The sequence below is a fragment of the Coregonus clupeaformis genome, chromosome 26 (assembly GCF_020615455.1).
Source record: "Coregonus clupeaformis isolate EN_2021a chromosome 26, ASM2061545v1, whole genome shotgun sequence".
In the NCBI taxonomy this organism is placed as follows: Eukaryota; Metazoa; Chordata; class Actinopteri; order Salmoniformes; family Salmonidae; genus Coregonus; species Coregonus clupeaformis.
Window position 1 is genome coordinate 49,382,698 of NC_059217.1, and position 25,667 is coordinate 49,408,364.

General features: G+C 43.6%; 1 protein-coding gene across 1 annotated transcript in view; it reads left to right on the top strand.

Annotated features, from left to right (window-relative positions):
• The window catches only part of LOC121540869 (plectin-like), an 83,129-nt gene that overhangs the window by 37,331 nt on the left and 20,131 nt on the right, over window positions 1-25,667 (top strand). The window contains 23 exon segments of the mRNA XM_045207909.1: window positions 2,093-2,182; window positions 4,528-4,605; window positions 4,821-4,913; window positions 7,263-7,429; window positions 11,641-11,756; window positions 12,379-12,479; window positions 13,438-13,528; window positions 13,531-13,556; window positions 16,901-16,996; window positions 17,212-17,339; window positions 19,796-19,889; window positions 20,597-20,751; window positions 20,955-21,276; window positions 21,531-21,608; window positions 21,773-21,781; window positions 21,783-21,935; window positions 22,144-22,248; window positions 22,490-22,585; window positions 22,730-22,855; window positions 23,179-23,331; window positions 23,551-23,708; window positions 23,952-24,078; window positions 24,737-24,920. Of these exon segments, the coding sequence (XP_045063844.1) occupies window positions 2,093-2,182; window positions 4,528-4,605; window positions 4,821-4,913; window positions 7,263-7,429; window positions 11,641-11,756; window positions 12,379-12,479; window positions 13,438-13,528; window positions 13,531-13,556; window positions 16,901-16,996; window positions 17,212-17,339; window positions 19,796-19,889; window positions 20,597-20,751; window positions 20,955-21,276; window positions 21,531-21,608; window positions 21,773-21,781; window positions 21,783-21,935; window positions 22,144-22,248; window positions 22,490-22,585; window positions 22,730-22,855; window positions 23,179-23,331; window positions 23,551-23,708; window positions 23,952-24,078; window positions 24,737-24,920 (2,746 nt within the window).

Below are 25,667 nucleotides of genomic sequence, written 5' to 3' on the forward strand. Positions count from 1 at the left end.
AATTACACTGACGCAGTCACACAGAAATAGGCCTATGCCTTGTGGACTGTGGGCCAAACTCTAACTTGAAATATGTGCAAGTAACTAGGGCTTGGTCATGTAAAATCATGCATTGATGTCAATGGGAGATTTTCCAAGTTACGTGCCCCAGACCTCAAGTGTGTGGACTATATGTTGCGCAATAAAGTACATACTCGAAGCATGCAGTCTCTTTGCATTTGGATAACAACTACTTTTAAATCCTTCAGTTTCAGTCATTCCCTACTTCTCTCTCTTAGCTTTCACCCTCTTCTGCTCACTATCACAGTTTATCTTTCTTACTGGAATTGATTATAGCATGCATGCAGTCCCAAGACTCACTGGAGTATCTGTTTTCATGTGCAAGTATCTGTTTGCCTATGTTTGTACTGTTTAAATGTACAGTACCAGTCATTCCAGGGATTTACATTGTAGAATAATAGTGAAGACTATGAAATAACACATATGGAATCATGTCGTAACCAAAACAGTGTTAAACAAATCAAAATATATTTGAGATTTGAGAGTGCGTTGATGACAGCTTTGCACACTCTTGGCATTCTCTCAACCAGCTTCATGAGGAATGCTTTTCCAACAGTCTTGAAGGAGTTCCCACATATGCTGAGCACTTGTTGGCTGCTTTTCCTTTACTCTGAGGTCCAACTCATCCCAAACCATCTCAATTGGGTTGAGGTCAGGTGATTGTGGAGGCCAGGTCATCTGATGCAGCACTCCATCACTCTCCTTGGTCAAATATCCCTTACACAGCCTGGAGATGTGTTTTGGGTCATTGTCCTGTTGAAAAATAAATGATAGTCCCACTAAGAGCAAACCAGATGGGATGGCGTATTGCTGCAGAATGCTGTGGTAGCCATGCTGGTTAAGTGTGCCTTGAATTCTAAATAAATCACTGACAGTGTCACCAGCAAAGCACCCCCACACCATCACACATCCTCCTCCAAGCTTCACGGTGGGAACCACACATGCGGAGATCATCCATTTCACCTACTCTGCGTCTCACAAAGACACGGCGGTTGGAACCAAAAATCTCAAATTTGGACTCATCAGAGCAAAGGACAGATTTCCACCGGTCTAAAGTCCATTGCTTGTGTTTCTTGGCCCAAGCAAGTCTCTTATTTTTATTGGTGTCCTTTAGTAGTGGTTTCTTTGCAGCAATTCGACCATGAAGGCCTGATTCAGGCAGTCTCCTCTGAACAGTTGATGTTGAGATGTGTCTGTTACTTGAACTCTCTGAAGCATTTATTTGGGCTGCAATTTCTGAGGCTGGTAACTCTAATGAACGTATCCTCTGCAGCAGAGGTAACTCTGGGTCTTTCTTTCCTGTGGCGGTCCTCATGAGAGCCAGTTTCATCATAGCATTGATGGTTTTTGCGACTGCACTTGAAGAAACTTTCAAAGTTCTTGAAATGTTCTGTATTGACTGACATTCATGTCTTAAAGTAATGGACTGTTGTTTCTCTTTGCTTATTTGAGCTGTTCTTGCCATAATATGGACTTGGTCTTTTACCAAATAGGGCTATTTTCTGCATACCCCTCCTACCTTGTCACAACACAACTGATTGGCTCAAACTCACATGTGTTAATTGAAATGCATTCCAGGTGACTACCTCATGAAGCTGGTTCGGAGAATGCCAAGAGTGTGCAAAGCTGTCATCAAGGCAAAGGGTGGCTACTTTGAAGAATCTCAAATATAAAATATATTTTGATTTGTTTAACACATTTTTGGTTACTGCATGATTCCATATGTGTTATTTCATAGTTTTGATGTCTTCACTATTATTCTACAATGTAGAAAATAGTAAAAATAAAGAAAAACCCTGGAATTAGTTGGTGTGTCCAAACTCTTGACTGGTACTGTATGTGTGAAAGATTTATGATCCCCATGTCTAGGTGCCCTATCAAATCAGAATCATAACCAGATCCAGAATATTAAAACGTTATTACATAAATACAGCGCACGGCTTATAGGTATTTTGTCTAGGTGTTGCACAAAAAAATACATTGTGATGACAACCCTTGCCTTACCTCTCTCCCTTCTCTTTCTGTTCCACAGGCACAGCGTCAGGTGACTGACCTGTATGAAGACCTGAGAGATGGACACAACCTGATCTCCCTCCTGGAGGTCCTCTCTGGGGAGACACTGGTGAGTACTGCTGACTTCTGATTGGTGAAAGGACTGACCTCTACCACTGATCCTGACTTCTGATTGGCAAATGGACTGACCTCTGCATATGCAACCAAACTCGATCCAAACCTCCACTCTGAACCAAGTCCTGACACTAAGAAACAAAAGTCTAGCCCTTATTTATACCTACCTAATTCAAACCGGTATACCATCCCTGAAGCAAAGCAAACATTTGCCAGACTTTCAGGTCATAGCACAACCTAACAAGACATTAGCTGGAACGTAAACAAAGACCCATTAACTGTCTAAGACAACCCCTGCTTACCTACCTCTCATTCAAGTCCCCTGGAAATGTTAACTATTTGTAGTTGTTTAGAATTTTTTCAGTAAGTCAGCACTGGATGCTTGCACATTATGATGATGCATAATAGATTACTGCAGATCTCACGGGAAGCCTTGCACTCTGTCTCTGCTACAGTAGTTCATCGCTCTGCTGGTCTCTGCTGGTCTCTGCTCATCTACCAGACGCCTCCATGGTCCTAACACATTAACCCCACTTTGGCTTCTCTTTTTGAACTGTGTGCTCCTGTCTGACCGTTCTCTGGTTTTCCTTCTCTGCTCCCCCCCCTCCTCCTGCCCCCCTCTTTACCCACCTACACTTTCCCCCCTTTCCTGTATGCTGACCTTTGGCCTTTGGCCTATGCCTCCTCTCTTTGCACTGCTCTTTGCTGGGGCTAGGCAAGGGAGAGAGACGTGGTCAGGAACTTGCGGTTGGTGAGTGGGGTTTTCTATAACTTGGCCGCCATTTTCTTATTCTACTTCATGTGGCTTGGGTCATCCATTACCCAGTGGCTCGGCTGTGCATGATGCCACTTCCTGTCATTATGATTCCATTCATTTTTTTCCCCTATCATTGACAAGCTTGCAAAGTCTCAGAAGTGCATTAACCATTTCGCTGCTGGCTATAAACAAAAAACCCTAAGTTATTAGTAGGTGCTGTTGCTGAATGAAGGAATGACATAATTGACTAACTACTTCATTGACTCTAGCCATTGACGCTATAACAATACTTGAAGCAATGGAAATGATCAGTTTGAAAATAAATTTTGTTTCTGTTTAGCTCAGTTACTAATGCATACTACATAGCAGAAATACAGTATTCTTTGGAAATGGAAGTCTTCAAGTAATTGTTCTCCAATCAGAACACATGTCCCAAGTGGTGACACAATTCAAAACCAACCAACCAAAGATTCCTGCACCTAATAACTAATCACGTTATTGGCTAAGCCAATACAATGACTGATGCTCCCCCCTCCCCCTCTTTCACTCCAAATATATCTCCTATTTACCTCTGTTTGTCTGTCGAAGGTGAAGAACAGGTATGTACACTAATGAATGATGTCATTAATGTGGTTTTATAATGAGTGAAGTTTTACTTGGAGATCTGTGAGACACATCAGTTATTCATCGCATTCTTTGTCATTTACCCTTTCCTTTGGAGAAAAATCATGTGTACTCTTGTCATTGAGTCTACAATTTAGTCTACAATCTAACCCCCCACCCACTCTCTCCCTCTGTCTCTCTCTCTCTCTCTCTCTCTCTGTCTCTCTCTCTGTCTTTCTCTCTCTCTCTCTCTCTCTCTCTCTCTCTCTCTCTCTGTCTTTCTCTCTGTCTCTCTCTCTGTCTGTCTCTCTCTCTGTCTCTCTCTCTCTCTCTCTCTGTCTCCCCGTTCTTTGTCTCTCTCTCTCTCTCTCTGTCTTTCTCTCTGTCTCTCTCTCTGTCTCTCTCTCTGTCTCTCTCTCTCTCTCTGTCTCCCCGTTCTTTGTCTCTCTCTCTCTGTCTTTCTCTCTGTCTCTCTCTCTGTCTCTCTGTCTCTCTCTCTGTCTCTCTCTCTGTCTTTCTCTCTGTCTTTCTCTCTGTCTCTCTCTCTGTCTCTCTCTCTGTCTCTCTCTCTGTCTCTCTCTCTGTCTCTGTCTCCCCGTTCTTTGTCTCTCTCTCTCTCTCTCTCTCTCTCTCTCTCTCTCTCTCTCTCTCTCTGTCTTTCTCTCTGTCTCTCTCTCTGTCTCTCTCTCTGTCTCTCTCTCTCTCTGTCTCCCCGTTCTTTGTCTCTCTCTCTCTGTCTTTCTCTCTGTCTCTCTCTCTGTCTCTCTCTCTCTCTCTCTGTCTCCCCGTTCTTTGTCTATCTCTCTCTCTCTGTCTTTCTCTCTGTCTCTCTCTCTGTCTCTCTCTCTCTCTCTCTGTCTTTCTCTCTGTCTCTCTCTCTGTCTCTCTCTCTCTCTCTGTCTCCCCGTTCTTTGTCTCTCTCTCTCTCTCTCTCTCTCTGTCTTTCTCTCTCTTGCCCCGTCTTTCTCCTCTCTCTCCAGCCCCGAGAGAAAGGCCGCATGAGATTCCACAAGCTGCAGAATGTACAGATAGCACTGGACTTCCTCAAACACCGACAGGTAAGAGAAACAGCAATTGAAATGTAATAATGGAGATAATGTAACAAATTAGTTACCATCTGAGTTTACTTCTCTTATACTGTATGAAGATTACTTACTGTAAGTGACATGACTGAGACAAATATCTAAATGCATTGGAACAGAGTAATAATGTATCTACAATGATGTGAACTACTGTAATTGTTAAGTCTCACTTCTCTGTCGTCCAATCACAGGTCAAGCTGGTGAACATCAGAAACGATGACATCGCAGATGGCAACCCCAAGCTGACCCTTGGGCTGATATGGACCATCATCCTTCACTTCCAGGTGTCCTGCTCTGTCAGTGTTGTGTTCCCATACCATATAGCTCCTCCTCCTCCTATCCCCTTGGCTCTGATCCAAGCCAATCAGCAACAATCACAAATTGAACTCAATCCAATCATGTGTGATCCATTTGATCTCAATCACTCGAAATGTTACCACGTTGCTTTCAGAAAATCTCAGTGCTATCAAATCTGTTATCAAATTATTCTAAAATATATTTAAATCATAGTATTATTACAGTTTAATAATTATAATTATAATAACAGAGTAGGCTAATATACTGTAGGCCATGCTAACCCCTCCTGATAATTCATGATCAAGCTTTAATTGAGTTATTTTGAAACATGGAAAGAATAAGGAAGTCATCTTATGATGTAGCTTTCCCTGCCACTTAAATAGCCTTAACATCTTGATAAAGTGTTACAGTACAATAGCATCAGTGTGTGAATCACTCTTCCCATGCATCCCAGGGGAAAGGAGTGGCATAACTATAACTCACTGACAACCTACCCACTGGGCAAAAAACTGGTTGAATCAACGTTGTTTCCACGTCATTTCAATCCCCAAAAAAGCTATGTTATGACATTGAATCAACATGGATAACTAATTGGATTTGCAAAAAGTAATCAATGTAAGGGGATTTAGTCTTTTTTTCACACAACTTTTAACCAAAATCAAATAACATGGTGACATTTTTTGTTGATTTGTTGAATGCACGTTAGTTGACAACTAAATCAAATGTAAACTTTCAAAACTAGAAGTTGAACTGACGTCTGTGCCCAGTGGGTATACTCTACACCAGTCTTACTGCACAATTTCAATAATAATTTCAAATACTTTAGCTAGGCTTGATTGAGCTTGCCTGGCTTATTTGAACCAATACAATACTCAAACCCTGCCCATCTGGCACTCCAGGAAGGCTTAAGTAAACATGAAAAGTATTTGAAAGATGTCAAATAGTATTTGAACCCAGGTCTGTGACGGGACCCATGTTCCGATGAAGGCTCAGGAAATGAAAGAACATTGTGTCCTGCAAACTATTCTCCAAGCCTCTTCTAAGGTAGCATTGACTATTGGTTACATTAAGCCAGGCAAGCTCAATCAAGCCTAGGCAAAGTATTTGAAATGATTTCAAGTAGTATTTGAACCATGTTATGCTGTAAAACCTTTGTGAAACAACACATGGGCTTTCTGTAACACTACATTATTTGATTAAAGAATGCGTGGCACTGCCAGTTAAAAAGGAGCAGAAAGCCCTCCATGTGGCAGCCTTGGTTGAGCAGGGCACAGGAAGAGATGTTGGTTGTGCAGGAAGACTGGTGTAGAGTATACCCACTGGGCACAGACATCAGTTCAACTTTTAGGTATGATTTACATGTACGTTGGTTTACTGTACTCCATGTACTGGGTTGGATAGAGAGATGGCGTATCTCTCATTTCTCAGAAGGAGAACAAAACAGCAGGAGCCTGGTGAGTCATCATAGGCATTTTCCTCTTCTTTAGAGGGGAGAGGTTTAGGGTGGGGCCATCAAGGGTGGATTGGATCCCGAGGAGAACACACCAGACACACACACACACACACACACACACACAGTATAGCCACACACACCGACTACAGAAAGAGATCAGTAGGCAGAGAATTTGGTAAATGAGCGGTCTTTTGGCAAGAACAGAGAGTACCCTCTGAGCCTCTGGTGACTGTGACTCATCTCATTTCCCTCCCAGCCCAAATAGAAAAAAGAGTCCTACCACATTAGCCAATGCTGTGTGTTCCCACACTGGACCCGACAGTGTTCTAAGTTGTGTCTTGAGACCCAAAGCAGGAGCAGTCTCGGCCGACCATCCCTACCACCTACCCAATGACCTGTGAATTGAGATCTAGTTGGTGGTTCCCTTTGATGTCACATCTGTACTACTGATAACAGAGTTACCTCCCCTGGCTGAAAAACAATGTTTATTATTTTTTTCCACCACAGATCATTGAGGTGGACAGACGTGATTCAGACTGAGCCAGAATAGCATATGATTGAATCAAACCCCATCCATTACAATGCATAATTGATTTTCTCAAATTGATTTTATCTTCATTGTTTCCACCTATCTCCCTCTGCCACCACGACAAGCAGGGTTGGGGTCAATTCCATATCAATTCAGTCAATCCAGGAAGTAAACTGAAATTCAATTTTCAATTCCAAATCTCGTCATTGAGAAGCCATTTTCATCCAATGTCAGTTAACATCCTGCATTGACCAAATGTAATGGAATTGACCGAATTTAAATTGAATTGACCCCAACCCTGGTAGTGTGTTGCCTCCTCCCCGTCTAACCCCGGTATCTATCCTCCCCTGTTAGATCTCGGACATCCAGGTGAATGGCCAGTCAGACAACATGTCGGCCAAGGAGAAGCTGCTGCTGTGGTCCCAGCGCATGGTGGAGGGCTACCAGGGCATCCGCTGTGACAACTTTACCACCAGCTGGAGGGACGGCAAGCTTTTCAACGCCGTCATACACAAACACCAGTAAGTGGTCCTCTGTAGCTCAGTTGGTAGAACATGCTGCTTGTAATGCCAGGATAGCGTGTTCGATTCCCGGGTCCACCGGTACATAGAATGTATGCACGCATGATTGGAAAAAGGGGCTGCTAAATGGCATATATTGTTATTATTTTTAGTGTATTACTTTGGTGATCGACACCCCAAGCCACAATACGTAATGTAAAAATGTACAGTATTTAATCTCAGTTCCCAGAACCAAATCTTGGGTAAAGTCTGTCATAAGGGACTATACTGCACCTAATGTTCAGATACTGGTGAACACCTTTGGATTGTAACATCAGAATGTTACACATAAGCCCTGCTGTCGCCCCAAATGTAGCCTCACCTCCAGCTATTTCAGGTTTATTCATCAAGGTGAGATTACCCCAAAAATGACAAGATTACCCCAAATGTACCCCTCAGTAGACTGTACCCACTCATGTTATTACCCACAGTAAGTGGCAGTAATAGGTGTTAATCTCTCTTGTCCTAGTGTCTCTGGTAGTTCTAAGCTATGCAACGGGGATGTCATGGCACATCACCGCACTTACGTTTTATTTGATGTGAAGCAGATTGGGCAGGAATGGGAAAGTGGTAGGCCACACAAGCTCACAGAACGGCACCGCCGAGTGCTGAAACACGTAGCGCGTAAAAATTGTCTGTCGTCGGTTGCAACACTCACTACCGAGTTCCAATCTGCCTCTGGAAGCAACGTCAGCACAAGAACTGTTCATCGGTAGCTTCATGAAATGGGTTTCCATGGCCAAGCAGCCGCACACAAGCCTCAGATCACAATGCAGTGTCGGCTGGAGTGGTGTAAAGCTCGCCGCCATTGGACTCTGGAGCAGTGGAAACACTTTCTCTGGAGTGATGAATCACGCTTCACCGTCTGGCAGTCCGACGGACGAATCTGGGTTTGGCGGATGCCAGTAGAACGCTACCTGCCCCAATGCATAGTGCCAACTGTAAAGTTTGGTGGAGGAGGAATAATGGTCTGGGGCTGTTTTTCATGGTTCGGGCTAGGCCCCTTAGTTCCAGTGAAGAGAAATCTTAACGCTACAGCATACAATGACATTGTAGACAATTTTGTGCTTCCAACTTTGTGGCAACAGTTTGGGGAAGGCCCTTTCCTGTTTCAGCATGACAATGTCTCCGTGCACAAAGTGAGGTCAATACAGAAATGGTTTTTTAAGATCGGTGTGGAAGAACTTGACTGGCCTGCACAGAGCCCTGACCTCAACCCAGCTGAACACCTTTGGAATGAATTGGAACGCCGACTGCGAGCCAGGCCAAATCGCCCAACATCAGTGCCCGACCGTACTAATGGTCTTGTGGCTGAATGGAAGCAAGTGCCCACAGCAATGTTCCAAAATCTAGTGGAAAGCCTTCCCAGAAGAGTGGAGGCTGTTATAGCAGCAAAGGGAGGACCAACTCCATATTAATGCCCATGATTTTGGAATGAGATGTTCGACGATCAGGTGTCCACATACTTTTGGTCATGTAGTGTATATCTACACACGAGTACAAATGTAAACTATCAGGTACATGATCAGACACTGGTTTCAGTTTCAACAAAAGAGAGAAAAGTTTCCCATGTCTTATAAATTAAGATTGTGGATCCACGTAGTGTTTATTTCTCAGTTCTAACTAGTCCTGAGGTAAATTACCTTTTTATTCGAACTCTGTAGTTCTTCAATCCACTGTCCTGGCCGTACTTGATCGTAAAGGTTTCAGGCAGCTCTAATGAGACATTTCTTTGAACTTGTCAGTGCCCTGGGCCTGGAATACCACAGGTGGGTGTTGTCTCAGATGGATACAGGTACTGGCACTGATTTCAGCACTTATATGATGTTATTATTATGTTATTAGACTCACTAATGCCCATTCAGGTGGAGAGGGTGCTGTCTGAGGCACCTGGGTGGTGTAGAATTGGGAAAGATGGGTTTGTTTACTTATCCTTTCATAAGAATCTATTTTTCTAGGGAGCCCTGGACTAGAGGAGTGACTAAATGAGTTCTAAGTGCGTTACTCCTTCTGTTAATATTACAATGGCCTCAGAGCTGCTTTAGTCACTGTTGAAGCATACAGTTACATATAGACATGAATATGGGAGTGGATGAGTGGAGACATGTCTGTGGTCTCTCAAAGTGGAGGCGAGGGTCCTAAAAAGCCATAGAGACAGGCACATTATCTGTAAATAATAGTGCGCTTTGTGCACGGGGGCATTGTCATGCTGAAACAGGAAAGGGCCTTCCCCAAACTGTTGCCACAAAGTTGGAAGCACAAAATTGTCTACAATGTCATTGTATGCTGTAGCGTTAAGATTTCCCTTCACTGGAACTAAGGGGCCTAGCCCGAACATGAGAGCGACTGAAAGAGGGACATGTGATGAGGGAAGTATGGGTAATTACCCAGCAAGGCGTGGCACTAAAGGAAGAAAGAGAGGCCCACAGGGCAGGTTCAATCAAAGCTGTACGTGTACCTGCAAAGTTCAGCTACACCCTGCTCTCGCTAAGAGAGAGCGAGAAGGAGATAGAGAGAACACTTTTTTAAAAAAATTTGTCACCTAAGGCAGTGTATTTAGTAGCTGATTTATTTTCATAACGAGAGAGGAGGTGTGTCAATGTAACACTCCTACTCAAATGACGAACACTGCAGAGTTACTTTTTGCACAGCCTACAGTCGACACTATCCACCGATTTGCGGCACTTTTTGAACCACTTATTTGGAGGGTTGAATGTTGTTGTCACACTGGGAACTAAGGACCTTACCTTGGACTGGTGAAAGTTACAGATGATATTGGGGGAGCTGTTTTGGATAGACAGGGCTGAGGTTGGGAGGTCAGGTCAGAGCGGGATGACAGCAGTTAGCCTCTTAGTGGTACAGAGATGTTTCTTCTCTCACGGAGAGGGTTGAGCACTCTTTGTAGACTCAACATGAAGATTGTGAAGACGTCTTATTGAAGACGTCAGTGCTCGGGTGGGATTTATCTGCACATTCTGCAAACTTGGACCCGGCTGTTTCCCAAACAAACACCAAAAAATCACAAGGAAGCTTGTTAAAATGGTTGGAGCAGCAAGCCTTTTGGAATTGGAAGTTCACTGTTAAGTGCAACATTTTCACTTGCCACTGGAAGACTACGAAACATCTAGCCAGCTTTCTCTTCGTTTTGGGGAGACTACAACTCCCAGAAGGCACCATGATGTCGGGTCTGAAGAGGAAGCTGTCCATGAAGTCCAGGAAGAGGACTGGCAGCTCGTCCAGCATGGTCACAGGCTTGATCAGCTCGTTAGAAGACCGTGTGGTCATGCAGTGTGACGATATCCCCTCAGAGTGCTCCTCCTGGGGCTCCCACAGCTCAGGGGCCCACTCTAGCAGCGACTCCCACTCAGGGGACCAGGAGCTGGGCCAGGGGACAGGGCTGGGACAGGACTGGAGCCCCCGCAGTCTCCAGGGAGGGGAGGGGAGGCTGGTCAGCCCCAGTAGGGTAGAAGGGAGGCCCCCCAGGCCACGGAAGCAACTCTCTCTTAGGGAGGTGCAGTGCCTGGAATCAGCCACAAGCCCTGGGGATTACTACGCTGTCCGCTCCACCCTTCACGTCAAATCGCTGTACGGATCTGCTCTAAGCTTCTCGGTTATTTTGTCTTGGGCTTTACTTTCAGAGTATATGAGAATAATGTGAATGTATTGTAAAGAGAGAATGTGTATACTGTGCCATAAAAGATAGAATAAGCTCTAAACAGTGACATTTTTACTAATGCAGGCAATGAAAAACGAATTAGAGAGGGAACTTTTGTTACAGATGTTTTAAATGTTAACATTGGTCAATAATTTAATTTGAGTAACAGTATTATTTGAATGTTTCCCTATTTTCTGTTCACTTACTATCCTCTCCGTGGTGCAGATGAGAGTAATGGGGCAAGTATAGGGGCTTATCTCATTTTAAATATGGCTGCCCTGGTTGTCTGCTGCAGCCCCATGTAACATTCCCTTCATATATAGCTGCCAAGCACCCCAGGGGAGGCAGGTGTTCACTACAGATTTATGACATACAGACGTGGCATTAAATTTTTAGGACAAGTGATATGTAGGTAGGAATGATCAGTATCTGCCCGGCCAGTCCTTATACCCTCCTCACCTGTCTACACTGCCTTTACACCAATCATGACTGATGTCCCATGGTTGTGTCTCCTCAGGCCTAGACTCATTGACATGAGTAAGGTGTACCGCCAGACCAACGTGCAGAACCTTGAGTACGCCTTCAATGTGGCAGAGACAGACATGGGCGTGACACGCCTGTTGGATCCAGAGGGTAAGACTGCATGGAGATGCTCCAGTACATGTACATGTGATGATGGCTGACCGCAACACCAGGGGTGTAATCATAAGTGCACACTGTAGCAAAGAGTTGCAAAACGTTTCGCAACAGAAAACGTTTTCCAACTAAAACAATAGTTTATTTTGGTCAAATTCCCTCCCCATTTTGTTCTGTTTACTTCGGTTTTGTTCCTAGTGAATGCACATCAAGTTCTCCGACCACGTCCCACCTAACCTTGTACTTTTGATATTTATTGGAAGAAGAGTCAGGGGTGAGAGACTCCAGATGGAACTTGAAGAGCCCCCCCACCATACCCTTCCGTGCTGATGCACTGTACGAGCCGTGTCCAATCAAAAATGTTGATAGCTTACTCCTTTCTCCAAATCCACCATGAACATGATCTAAGTGTTTAACTAATGTTTACACACATCTTCACATACCAACTAATGATTGGGTACACTTAACTATTTGTTATACAATGAAAGGTCCTCATCCTAAAACATTTATAAAGTAACTAATAACACCTCAAAGTACTTAATTCAGTTTTTGGTATTTGCAGCACCTCCCTTCCTCTTTTGCTGTGACAAAATCTATAAACACACAATTATTTTCCTAGATGTTGACGTGCAACACCCTGATGAGAAGTCCATCATCACCTACGTGTCGTCCCTGTATGATGCCATGCCCCGGGATGTCCAGGATGGAATCCAGGCTAACGTGAGTGACTCAAGTGTATTTCTGACCACCACGGATCTCTGAATAAACCTGATATACTCACAAACTGGACACTTCACGTCCGAGACTCAGATTGATAAATTCAAAAGGGCAGGCTAAGCCGCTGTTATTGCATTCAATCCTACTTTCAATGAGAGTTCATTCAGAGGACCCCGGATTACACAGGCTTGTGACAGTCAGAACATGTAATTGTTTTGTTTATGACACTGACATCCAGAGTCGCTTCAGGTTGGAACTGCAATAGAAGTCCTGTGATCCTAAATGGAGCTGCAGGAAATTAGCAACCTTCTGTGTTTACTTCAAAGTACTTTCTACCCAATAAACACCCTCTCACACCACGGTATGATCACAGCACACAGAAGAGACCTGTTGGAAAAGCAGAATGGTGTACTGTATTGATTTTAGAGTGCCATTTGTACTCCAATGATAACTAAAGATATACTGAAAGTGAGTAAAGGAGGGAACTTTTGTTTATTGCACATGCGTGTACATATGCTCATGCACACACACAAAAACACTACATTATCTTTCTCTCTCTCTCTCTCTCTCTCCAATTCAATTTGCTTTATTGGCATGACGTAACAATGTACATATTGCCAAAGCGTACTTTGGAGATTAAGTGATACATTTATAATATTAACATTATTAAAATAATAATAATCAATATTGTCAACGAGACAACACTCACTCACTCACTCACTCACTCACTCACTCACTCACTCACTCACTCACTCACTCACTCACTCACTCTTCACTCACTCACTCACTCACTCACTCTCTGCTCCCTGTCCAGCCACACAAGGCTGGTCCTGTTGACACCTAATTGAGTGAGGGTGGTGTGTGAGCAGGCGAGTTATCATGGCTCTCCAGGAGAAGGGACTTGCCGTGTGTTGTTAAACCCTGCTATTGTCTGCTGTTTTCTGCTGTGTCTGTGCTACAGGAGCTGGAGCTGCGCTGGACAGAGTACTATGAGCTGGTCACTATCATTCGGCAGTGGATAAGCCACCATGTCGTTATCTTCGGGGAGAGGAGGTTCCAGGCAGCTATGAGGAGATAGAGGTGAGTCTCCTACCTGAACAGATATTAGGAGCGCCGTTGTGACTGGGATTGGAATGCTACTTGTGGCTAGTCACATAAAGTATTATTGCTAGACATGGGAGCGTGTATACTGTAACTTGGATACTGAAAATACTGTTTCTGTGTCTATACATTTTCACATATCGGGTCTGTAGCTAAGGCATTTTGTTTTGTTGCTGTGAATTATGTTTATACAATTTCTCCACACACACCTTCATTTATTTTCTCTTACCATGACTATGCCTATTCAGAGATGCCTGACATGCTCAAATCGTTCTGGAGATTCATTTCTCTGAGCTCTTACTGATATGGATGCATACATACATCAACAGAACTCATGAACTCATGAGTCGCGTGGTCGTTAAATAGTTAAGTCATAATGACCAAGCAGGTAGCTCTGCCATTCGATACCACGTCAAACAATTACAGTATGGGTCCAGTCTAGAGATTGCATTGTCTTGTGTATGGAATTGTGTGGCGTCTGGGTGGGTTGCACTGGAGCTGAGAAAAGCAGACCTGAAAGCACACATTATTCTACCTAATCCTCGGTGGAATCTTCCGTACTGCCCCTCCCCATTCCCTGGCTAGCTCTGGATCGTAAAACGTTGCGTGCCTGAAACTTTCTCTGTGGAGACAAAGAGGACTGTCAGATACAGGCTAGGTCAGCTCAGTCCTCCTATTGGATAATGTATATAACATTCATTAACCTATCAGTTGCTGTAATCAGTTTCCAAATCTTGTACAGTACATACAAAGGAATTGTAGAGAAAAACGGAGGAGGACGCACTTCTGTGTCAAATTTCCTTTATCAACTCGAACACCTATTATATGTGTTTAATGTGCTCACACCTCCTTTTCATCAGATGTAATGGTATTATCAGAATGAGCAGTACAAGGCTGGGTATATTGTGCTTCAAGGTAGTCTAGTTCCAAGATCTCTTTTCCTAGAAAATGGTTCCCAAAATACAGACAAAAGCAGTATCTCGAGAAGTCTCTGTTTGTTTTTACACCATCTGTGTCTTCTAATAAGGCATCTGACTTTTCTATGTACACTTTTAAACACCCCACATCTGTGTTTGCTTGAGTCTTTATTTTGACACCTTCCCAAACAATCAGGTTAGCCACATTATTGATCTGGTACCATATTGGATTGAAAAGGTCAAGCTCTGTGCGTATGTATGTGAGTAAGGACATGGGAACATGTTATAAAGTTACAAGGTTACAATCCTTTCTCAAGTAATGCCCACTGTAAGAATGTAAAATGTCAACGAACTCATCAAGAGCTGTAGTTTCACACTACAAGTACTGCTAAGTGTCGTGGTTGGGGTCAATTCCATTTCAAATGGAATTTCAGTTTACTTTCGATTTAAAAGGAAGCAAGAGTAGGATGGATTGATTCACAAGCTAATAAGGTAGGTAGCCTAGCGGTTAGAGCGTTGGGCCAGGAACTGAAAGGTTGCTGGTTCAAATACCTGAGCCGACAATGTGAAAAATCTGCTGACGTGTCCTTGAGCAAGGCACTTAACAATTATTTGCTCCAGGGGCGCCATACTACTATAGCTGACCCTGTAAAACAACACATTTCACTGCACATTCTTTTTTTAAATATATATATATATATATACAGTGAGGGAAAAAAGTATTTGATCCCCTGCTGATTTTGTACGTTTGCCCACTGACAAAGACATAATCAGTCTATAATTGTAATGGTAGGTTTATTTGAACAGTGAGAGACAGAATAACAACAAAAAAATCCAGAAAAACGCATGTCAAAAATGTTATAAATGTATTTGCATTTTAATGAGGCAAATATGTATTTGACCCCTCTGCAAAACATGACTTAGTACTTGGTGGCAAAACCCTTGTTGGCAATCACAGAGGTCAGATGTTTCTTGTAGTTGGCCACCAGGTTTGCACACATCTCAGGAGGGATTTTGTCCCACTGCTCTTTGCAGATGTTTTCCAAGTCATTAAGGTTTGGAGGCTGATGTTTAGCAACTCGAACCTTCACCTCCCTCCACAGATTTTCTATGGGATTAAGGTCTGGAGACTGGCAAGGCCACTCCAGGACCTTAATGTGCTTCTTCTTGAGCCACTCCTTTGTTGCCTTGGCCGTCCCTTTGATGCAGTGAAGTTGTCCTGTCCCCTTAGCAGAAAAACACCCCCAAAGCATAATGTTTCCACCTCCATGTTTGATGGTGGGGATGGTGTTCTTGGGGTCATAGGCAGCATTCCTCCTCCTCCAAACACGGCGAGTTGAGTTGATGCCAAAGAGCTCGATTTTGGTCTCATCTGACCACAACACTTTCACCCAGTTCTCCTCGGAATCATTCAGATGTTCATTGGCAAACTTCAGACGGGCCTGTATGTGTGCTTTCTTGAGCAGGGGGACCTTGCGGGCGCTGCAGGATTTCAGTCCTTCACGGCGTAGTGTGTTACCAATTGTTTTCTTGGTGACTATGGTCCCAGCTGCCTTGAGATCATTGACAAGATCCTCCCGTGTAGTTCTGGGCTGATTCCTCACCATTCTCATGATCATTGCAACTCCACGAGGTGAGATCTTGCATGGAGCCCCAGGCCGAGGGAGATTGACAGTTATTTTGTGTTTCTTCCATTTGCGAATAATCGCACCAAATGTTGTCACCTTCTCACCAAGCTGCTTGGCGATGGTCATGTAGCCCATTCCAGCCTTGTGTAGGTCTACAATCTTGTCCCTAACATCCTTGAAGAGCTCTTTGGTCTTGGCCATGGTGGAGAGTTTGGAATCTGATAGATTGATTGCTTCTGTGGACAGGTGTCTTTAATACAGGTAACAAGCTGAGATTAGGAGCACTCCCTTTAAGAGTGTGCTCCTAATCTCAGCTCGTTACCTGTATAAAAGACACCTGGGAGCCAGAAATCTTTCTGATTGAGAGGGGGTCAAATACTTATTTCCCTCATTAAAATACAAATCAATTTATAACATTTTTGACATGCGTTTTTCTGGATTTTTTTTTGTTATTCTGTCTCTCACTGTTCAAATAAACCTACCATTAAAATTATAGACTGATCATGTCTTTGTCAGTGGGCAAACGTAGAAAATCAGCAGGGGATCAAATACTTTCTTCCCTCACTGTATGATATATATATATATATATATATATATATATATATATATATATATATATATATATATATATATATATATATATATATATATATATATATATATATATATATATATATATATATATATATATATATATATATATATAAAAATGTCCCCTTGTGACCGTTCGAGAACGTTAAGAAAATGTGCTCCTTCATCCTGTCTCTCTCGCTTTCAGATTCTGTGGCGTCAGTTCTTGAAGTTCAAAGAGACCGAACTGCCTGCAAAGGAGGCCGACAAGCACCGTTCCAAACTCATCTACCAGTCCTTTGAGGTTAGCCATGCACAGAGCTTCTATTATATTATTTTCTATGCTATTTGCATTCTAGTCTATTCGATTAATTATATTATATTTTATTATACTCTATTGTATCCCATTCCATTATACTCTATTCTATTTTTGATAGATTGATATAGATAGATAAAGATGGTTGTCTGATTTGTGGCTAGAGGCCTAACACTTATGGTTTTACCCCACCCCCTCTACAGAGTGCAGTGCATACTGGTCAGGTCAAGGTCCCTCCAGGCTACCACCCCATTGATGTGGAGAAGGAATGGGGCCGTCTGCATGTGGCCATCCTAGAGAGAGAACGACTGCTCAGGACAGAGTTTGAGAGTGAGTGAGTGAGTGAAGCTGTGTAGTGGATATCAATGTCTGGCCATATTATTCCTGATTCCACGATTCCATCAATCCTCATCTGGATCTACACTGAACAAAAATATAAACGCAACATGTAAAGTATTGGTCCCATGTTTCATGAGCTGAAATAAAAGATCCCAGAAATGTTCCATACGCACAAAAAGCATATTTCTCTCAAATTTGTGCACAAGTTAGTTTCCATCCCTGTTAGTGGGGATGCCAAGATAATCCATCCACATAACAGGTGTGGCATATTAAGAATCTGATTAAACACCATGATCATTACACAGGTGCACCTTGTGCAGGGGACAATAAAAGGCCACTCTACAATGTGCAGTTTTGTCACAAAACACAATGCCACAGATGTCTCAAGTTTTGAGAGAGTGTGCAATTGGCATGCTGACTGCAGGAATGTCCACCAGAGCTGTTGCCAGAGAATTAAATGTGAATTTCTTTACCATAAGCCGCCTCCAACGTCATTTTAGAGAATTTGGCAGTACGTCCAATCGGCCTCACAACCACAGACCACATGTATGGCGTAGTGCGGGCGAGAGGTTTGCTGATGTCAACGTTGTGAACAGAGTGCCCCATGGTGGTGGTGGGGTTATGGTATGGGCAGGCATAAGCTATGGACAACGCACACAATTGCATTTTATCGATGGCAATTTGAATGCACAGAAATACCGTGATGAGGCCCATTGTCATGCCATTCATCCATTCATCCGCCGCCATAACCTCATATTTCAGGCCATTTTTTTTTAAGGTATCTGTGACCAACAGATAGATTAGGGCCTAATGAATTTATTTAAATTGACTGATTTCCTCGTATGAACTGTAACTCAGTAAAATCAATTAAATTGTTGCATGTTGCGTTTATATTTTTGTTTAGTATTTATCTACTCTCTTCAAGTGACCTTGTTAGTTTCTGCCTGTTTTGTTTGAAAAAATTCGGTCTTCATGTTACAAATTGGGAAGAATATGTTATTGTTCGACACAAGACAGGTCATTGATTCATTGGTCTGTGTGAGAGCATCCTGGATAACTAACTGCATTAGTCTATTAAACCTAGTGTTACTTAGTTGCGCTCTGGGAGCCTTGTTAAGGTTGTGGTTTGTCTACTGCCAGCTCCTCTTGAACAGTAATGCCATTGGCACGCCTGAGATTTGGTATCTACGATGTCATAGGGGCTTGGACACTGTCCTGACTGATTTCTCTAAGGTCTTCAGGGATGACTTCATGTGTCTTGACTTCAGATGGAAGTTTCCACTAGTTTCTTTGATTAAGTAGCGCCACAAAGCATAGTTTAGAATATCTGACTGTTGATGAGTGCAATTTACTTACAGTGAGTGAATCATGATTCATATAATAGCCACAGAAAGTGACAGATGGATTCTCATCAAGCCAATTCTATTTATCGGACCATTTCCTTGTCAGTTTCATGTGCAGTTTAAACAGCAGCAAGAACAACATCTGAAGCTAAGTAATGCACAGTAATTATATTACCCATCTCCCCTAATTCGGAGACTCCATATCCAGATGCATGCAGCAAGATGTTATGATTGAAATCATGTTTTCCCTTTGCAATGAAGGGATTGCAATGAAATACATCCTCTGTTCACAAGGGCAAGTCCGGTACAGAGCGATTTAATTTTACAAAATGCATTCTTGTAACTTAATCAGATATGATTATCTGTCACGAAGACATCAAATACCGATGTTATCAATATCAAAGGCTAGATAGCTGGAGTGGTGTTGTGTTGCAAGTTGTCTTAAATTGGGCTGGTCCACTGTCATAAGACTTGTTTGCTGGGTCCATGTTCAGTAGAATGGGCAGTCCTAGTTTACTAGTTTCAACTAAGTTCATCAGATTGGGCAGCGCTCTATCTGGGCAGTCTTATTCATGGGACTGGGATGAGGAATGGCTGATCCAGCTCAGCAGAAATTTGCCTTACAGAGCGCAGCAGACATTTGTTGTCCCATTCAACCCCACCACTGCCTGCCAAGATGGGAGAGAATTCCCATGACACTATGGGACTGTGTTAAGAAGAGCCACCTCTCTACCTGGGACTTTAAAAGGGAGAGGATAGGGACTAGAGTATGGCATTTGTGATGACCCTTATAGATTAGAGTACCTGCTGCGTTCAAAGAGGCCGTAAGAGTCTTGTTCTGGACTTTCAGTGATTGTGCTGTTGTTGTTATTGTGTTACTATGTTATTAAGTTTTTAGCTGTGGCCAAGCAAGGAATTTGTTATATTTCGTACTTGATATTCTTAATCGTGACATAAAACAGTGTTGTTTTTGTTTTTTCTATTGATTCATTGACTTTTAGCATGGTATAGAAGTGAAATTCAGTGTTGATCCTGACCTGGTACATTGCTAACTAAAAACTGTTTTGTCCAGATCAGTGTTAATGCTCCTCTTTTCTTCCCCCAGGCTAGAGAGACTCCAGAGGATCGTCGGTAAAGTCCAGATGGAGTCGGGTGTGTGTGAGGAGCAGCTCAACCAGCTGGAGACCCTGCTGCAGACGGTGAGTCTTGGACCACTAACACTCTGACTGTACAGTGAGGACTGAGGCTAGAGCTGGAGCTGGGGCTGGGAATGAGCCTGGGGCTGGGGCTGGGGCTGAGGCTGAGGCTGAGGCTGGGGCTGAGGCTGAGGCTGAGGCTGAGACTGGGACTGGGGCTGGGGCTGGGGCTGAGGCTGGGGCTAGGACTGAGGCTAGAGCTGGAGCTGGGGCTGGGAATGAGCCTGGGGCTGGGGCTGAGGCTAGGACTGTGGCTTGAGCTGGGGCTGGGAATGAGGCTGGAGCTGGGACAGGCTGAGGCTGGAGCTGGGGGAACGAAGGACAGCCATTGTCCTCAATTATGCAAAGTTGCTATAGGCTAGTGATTGGGTCAAATGACTCATAACGGCAAGTCATATGCTCCAGTTAGAAAATCATTAGCTGTCTGTTTACTACCTCATTCAAAACCAATGTGTCCAGTCATCACCAGTGAAAATGCTCCAATCAGAATGGTTTTCCCTCTCCTGCCATAAAACAGCGTGAGGTGGGCTGTGTAAGTACTGTCTCACATAACAAAATTAAAATGCTAACTATCTCCAACAACTTTGGAAAGCCATGAAATCCTTAAAGTGGAGGAAGGATTACTTGTCTGTCAATCATAGAAACCCCTTTACCTGTGGAAAGCTCATAGGTTATTGACATTTAATAATGGTATGCCCTCCTCCCTCTAGGACATCCGTCTCCTGAGTGCAGGGAAGCCGGCTCAGCACACTGCCGAGGTGGAGAGGGACCTGGACAAGGCAGACGGCATGATCCGCCTGCTCTTCAATGACGTGCAGCTGCTCAAAGATGGGCGCCACCTGCAGGCCGAGCAGATGTACCGCAGGTGAGTTGGACATTTCAGTTTCTCACAAAATGGATAGTAAAGTATCTATTTTCTATTCGATTCTATTATATACATTGGTCGATTACAACGATTAGCTTTGTCAGTATAAAAAATATTTTCTCTAAATTATTAATTATATCCCCTCCCCCTCTAGTCAAGAAATGTGTTACAGGACAGAACACTTATGCGTGTTGTTCCCACAGGGTATACCGCCTTCACGAGCGTCTGGTGAACCTGCGCACCGATTACAACCTGCGTCTCAAGTCGCAGGTGACGACCACCCAGATGATGAAGACCCAGACCATCCAGCAGTCCTCCACCAGGTTGCGTCCCGAGCTGGACGAGGTGACCCTGCGCTACGCCCAGGACCTGCTGACATGGGTGGAGGAGAGTCAGAGGCGGATTGACGAGGCCGAGTGGGGCTCGGACCTGCCCACCGTGGAGTCTCAGCTGGGCAGCCACCGGGGCCTGCACCAGACCGTGGAGGACTTCCGCGCCAAGATCGAACGGGCCAAGGCTGACGAGGTACTAGACCTTAAAGGGGCAAAGGTGAAATATGTTTTAGTGGGGTGTTATAATAATTTGGTTTCATAGACTCTCCATATCTCCATATACAATATTTCCATATCACTTTGAATGAGTTTACGTCATGTATTTTGTATTCGATCTGAGGGAATGGAGACATTACATATGTTCATTACCATCCTCAAGTGCTAGATCCTCTCTATCTGACTATGACATTACATTGATGTTGCCTGTGTGTCTCTTGTGTCCCTCAGAACCAGCTATCCCCAATCAGTAAGGGGACGTACAGTCAATACCTGGGCAAACTGGACCTTCAGTATGCCAAGCTGCTGGTAAGATCTTTATTCAGAAGCATTCTTTTGGGTTAAATGTAATATATTTTTGGGAAAATGCCGTAATGGTCAGCTACCACCAGGACTGGTAATAATTGTATTCTCATAAATGCACACATACAGGATGTAATTTAAATCTTCCCTCTTTCACCGCTCTCTCCCAGAACTCCTCCAAAGTCTCGTCTGCGTAACCTGGACTCGCTCTATGTGTTCGTCAGCGCCGCAACCAAGGAGCTGATGTGGCTCAACGACAAAGAGGAGGAGGAGGTCAGCTACGACTGGAGCGACCGCAACACCAACATGACCGCCAAGAAAGACAACTACTCGGTAGGTCTGACCGCCCACTCAGAAAACCATATACATAACATGAAAAATATATCAGAAATGCTGTTAAGACAGCTTGGTTGTTCAAGTGCACATTTTCTGGAAGCATAGAAAAATATTGAAAGATCATACAGTATTTCCAAACTCTGGAGTAGTTTATCTGAATGTAAGGCTGTTGATAGCTCATTGATAGCTCATCTTCATTCTGCAGGGTCTGATGCGTGAGCTGGAGCTGAGAGAGAAAAAGGTCAACGACATCCAGGCCATAGGAGACAAGCTGCTGAAGGAGGGTCACCCTGGCAAGAAGACAGTGGAGGTGAGCACCACACTACCCCCTAGTGGTCTCCATATGCAATAACAGGGTAAACCTGGACGGTATGCATTAGCACACAGAACTGCACACCGTAGTAGACAGTTTTGCAACTGAAAATGAAAACAAGCATGTCTTATTGGACAAGTTCAGGTAGTCCCTCCCTTTTTCAGTCTGTTTTCCTCCGTTTGGTACCTAGTGAACACAACCCTGTTTTCCCCAACTCTTGTCCCCCTTTAATTTCCAGGCCTTCACAGCAGCCCTGCAGACTCAGTGGAGCTGGATCCTCCAGCTGTGTTGTTGCATCGAGGCTCACCTCAAAGAGAACACAGCTTACTACCAGGTTTGGATGCTCAGAATAATTTTCAAAATAAAGAATGGCTCATAAACCTGCATGGTCCTATGAGTAATAGTTCCGAACCCAATTGTTGACGTTCTCACTGATTGTTCAATACACGTGGCCTTATCATCTTGTGCTTCTTCGCAGTTCTTTTCGGACGTGAAAGAGGCTGAGGAGAGGATGAAGAAGATGCAGGAGACGATAAAGAAGAAGTACAGCTGTGATCGCTCCACTACCGCCACGCGACTAGAGGACCTGCTGCAGGATGCTGTGGTATTGAACCTACTACATGTTGGACTGTCTATGGATGCTTGTACTCACATAAAACATGAGGTCACCTAGCTCTCGACCCATATTCATAAATCGTAAAAGTAGGACTGCTGATCTAAAATCAGGTATGTTTTTTAGATATAATTAATGGAAAGGGGGTACATGATCCGAGATCAGTACTCCTACTCTGAGACACTTTATGAATATGGGCCCTCGTCATAGGCAGAACTGTAGTGGCTCAAATGCAGAGAAAGCAGACCAGCACTCTCTTATCTTTTTGTTCCGTCTGTTTCTGGAGATGTTGAATTATTTCCCTTCTTCACCAGGAGGAGAAGGAGCAGCTGAATGAGTTTAAGACTCACGTGGCCGGCCTGAACAAGAGAGCCAAGACCATAATCCAGCTGAAGCCCCGTAACCCCACCAAGTCCATCAAGGGCAAACTGCCCATCCAGGCCGTGTGTGACTTCAAACAGATGGAGGTAAGCACATCATCCTTATCATCACCTTTTTAAGGTACCTGGTGTAGGAATAACCCTCTACCTATGTAGAGGTATCAGAGACTTACTTTTCATTCATTTGTTCATTAATTTGTTTGTTCCTTCATTCATTCATCCTGGTTCATTCATTCATGCTGGACTAGCCATCCATCCATTCATCCATGGACTGTAACTTCTCATATACTCCGTCTCTCTGTGCAGATCACCGTCCATAAGGGAGAGGAGTGTGCTCTCATCAACAACTCTCCACAGCCCAACAAGTGGAAGGTCCTGAACCGCTCAGGCATTGAGGCGGTGGTGCCTTCAGTCTGTTTCCTGGTTCCACCTGTCAACAAGGAGGCTATGGACAGTGTGTCCAGGTGAGGCTCTTACATCAATACACAGTGCTCTCCATCAATAAATCACATTTGGAATACGTAGAGCCAGGGTTTTTTCCATAGTCTCGTCCCAGATCTGTTTGTGCTGTCTTCGGTGACAATGACCATAGGAGTTGGCAAGATGACACAAACAGATCTGGAACCAGGCATGAAAAACTCTGGGCCCTAGTTATATTTGTTTTACAGTACAGTAAAACTTCCTTCTCTCTCTGTCTCCTACCTCAGCCTGGACTCTGGTCACCAGTCGATGCTGATCCTGTGGCAGAGAATGCATATGAACATGAAGAGCATGCTGTCCTGGCAGTACCTGATGAGAGACATCACACAGATACGTACCTGGAACATCACCATGGTAAACACTGGTCATCTGTGTTTTGATCTTTATCTTGAGAAAACTGAGAAAGATATATCGTAATTAGAATAGTTTTTCGTTAACTGTTTGAAGCTTAGACTTGCACTATTTTAAGTTAAACGTGATCCTCACAGACAGTCAATCAGTGACCCTGTGAGAGGGAGTCAAGTGGTCACCCTGTTTGTGCTCTGTTATTTATAGAGCAGACCATGTAAACATGGAGAAGTGTTTTATTGAGTTAGAAAACCTCATGGGTTTCCAAATTGAATTATTGGCGGGGAAAGTTCTTACACTGTTACCACAGTAATGAGAAGTGTCTACCAAAGCTTGTTTGTATTACATAACAAAGAAACTAAAAGCCTTGATTGTACAGTAGATTTAAATTTTATAAAATGTAACCGCCTAAAACAGGTTGTGATACAAGCAGGGTACATGGACAGAATGACAGTGACAGATTGACAGGCAATTCTGATAGATTCCTCTCACAAGGAGGAGGTTTTGAAAGATTAACATGTTTTAGATTGACTATTTACCTCTCTCCTTATTCCATCTCTCCCTTCTCCCCTTCTCCCTCTTTTTCCACCTCTCTCCTTCTCCCTCTTCTTCTCTCTCTCTCTCCCCTCTCTCTCTTTCTCCCTCCCCTCTCTTCCCTCTATAGTTTAAGACCATGAAGGTGGAGGAGTACAGGCTGATTATGAGGAACCTGGAGCTTCACTACCAGGACTTCATGCGTGACAGTCAGGACTCCCAGCTGTTTGGTCCAGACGACCGTATGCAGATCGAGGGCGACTACACTAAGACCACACAGTACTACGACAACCTTCTGCGCTCTGTGGAGAAAGGTCAGTTACACCTACATACTCATGAACAAACACAACACACCTCTGTAACCCTTTATTTTACAGCCTGGTATTTACCTGGTGTTTACCTGGTATTAATTAAGAAACTAATGGGGTATTAGTGGGTACTTTCTGGTTTGGTGACTACCTGGTTTGACAAAACATTTATAAGTAATTACCTAATAAACAGCGGGCTGTAAAATAAAGTTTTGATCTCAATAAGGGTGGCATCTACTCTCCTTCTCTGAGTACCAACAGCAAACAGTATTTTATACAGTGGATGTGTGTAGTCAGGGGTGAAAGGCGTGATACTGTACACCGGTTTCTGCAACATTGGGTAACTGTCAAATTCACCTTTCAGGACGAGTGGTTAAAGCGAAAGGTGAGTGTGTCACGCTAAGCTATAGCTCACACAGGCACCAGTGAACCGCCATGCTTTTGAACTATGAATGGTTGGGATGTTCAAAAATGAACGATTTGTTGTTTTCCATCAACTTTTACAGTGTTCACATTGATAGCAATGCTTTCGCTAGCTCTTACCGCTTTTGAGTGAGTGCATGATTTGTTGCCTTTTTTGGGGTCAATTTCCTGTATCCAATTTGGCTTAGTTAGTTTTTTTTTGTCATGCAATATAGTGCTATAGAAAAACACATTCAGGTAGTAGTCAAACTGTGTTTTGCTGTGTGTCGAGATACCACTGCACTGTGTAGTCACCTACATAGAGGATCATTTGTAATGAAATTTGCTTTG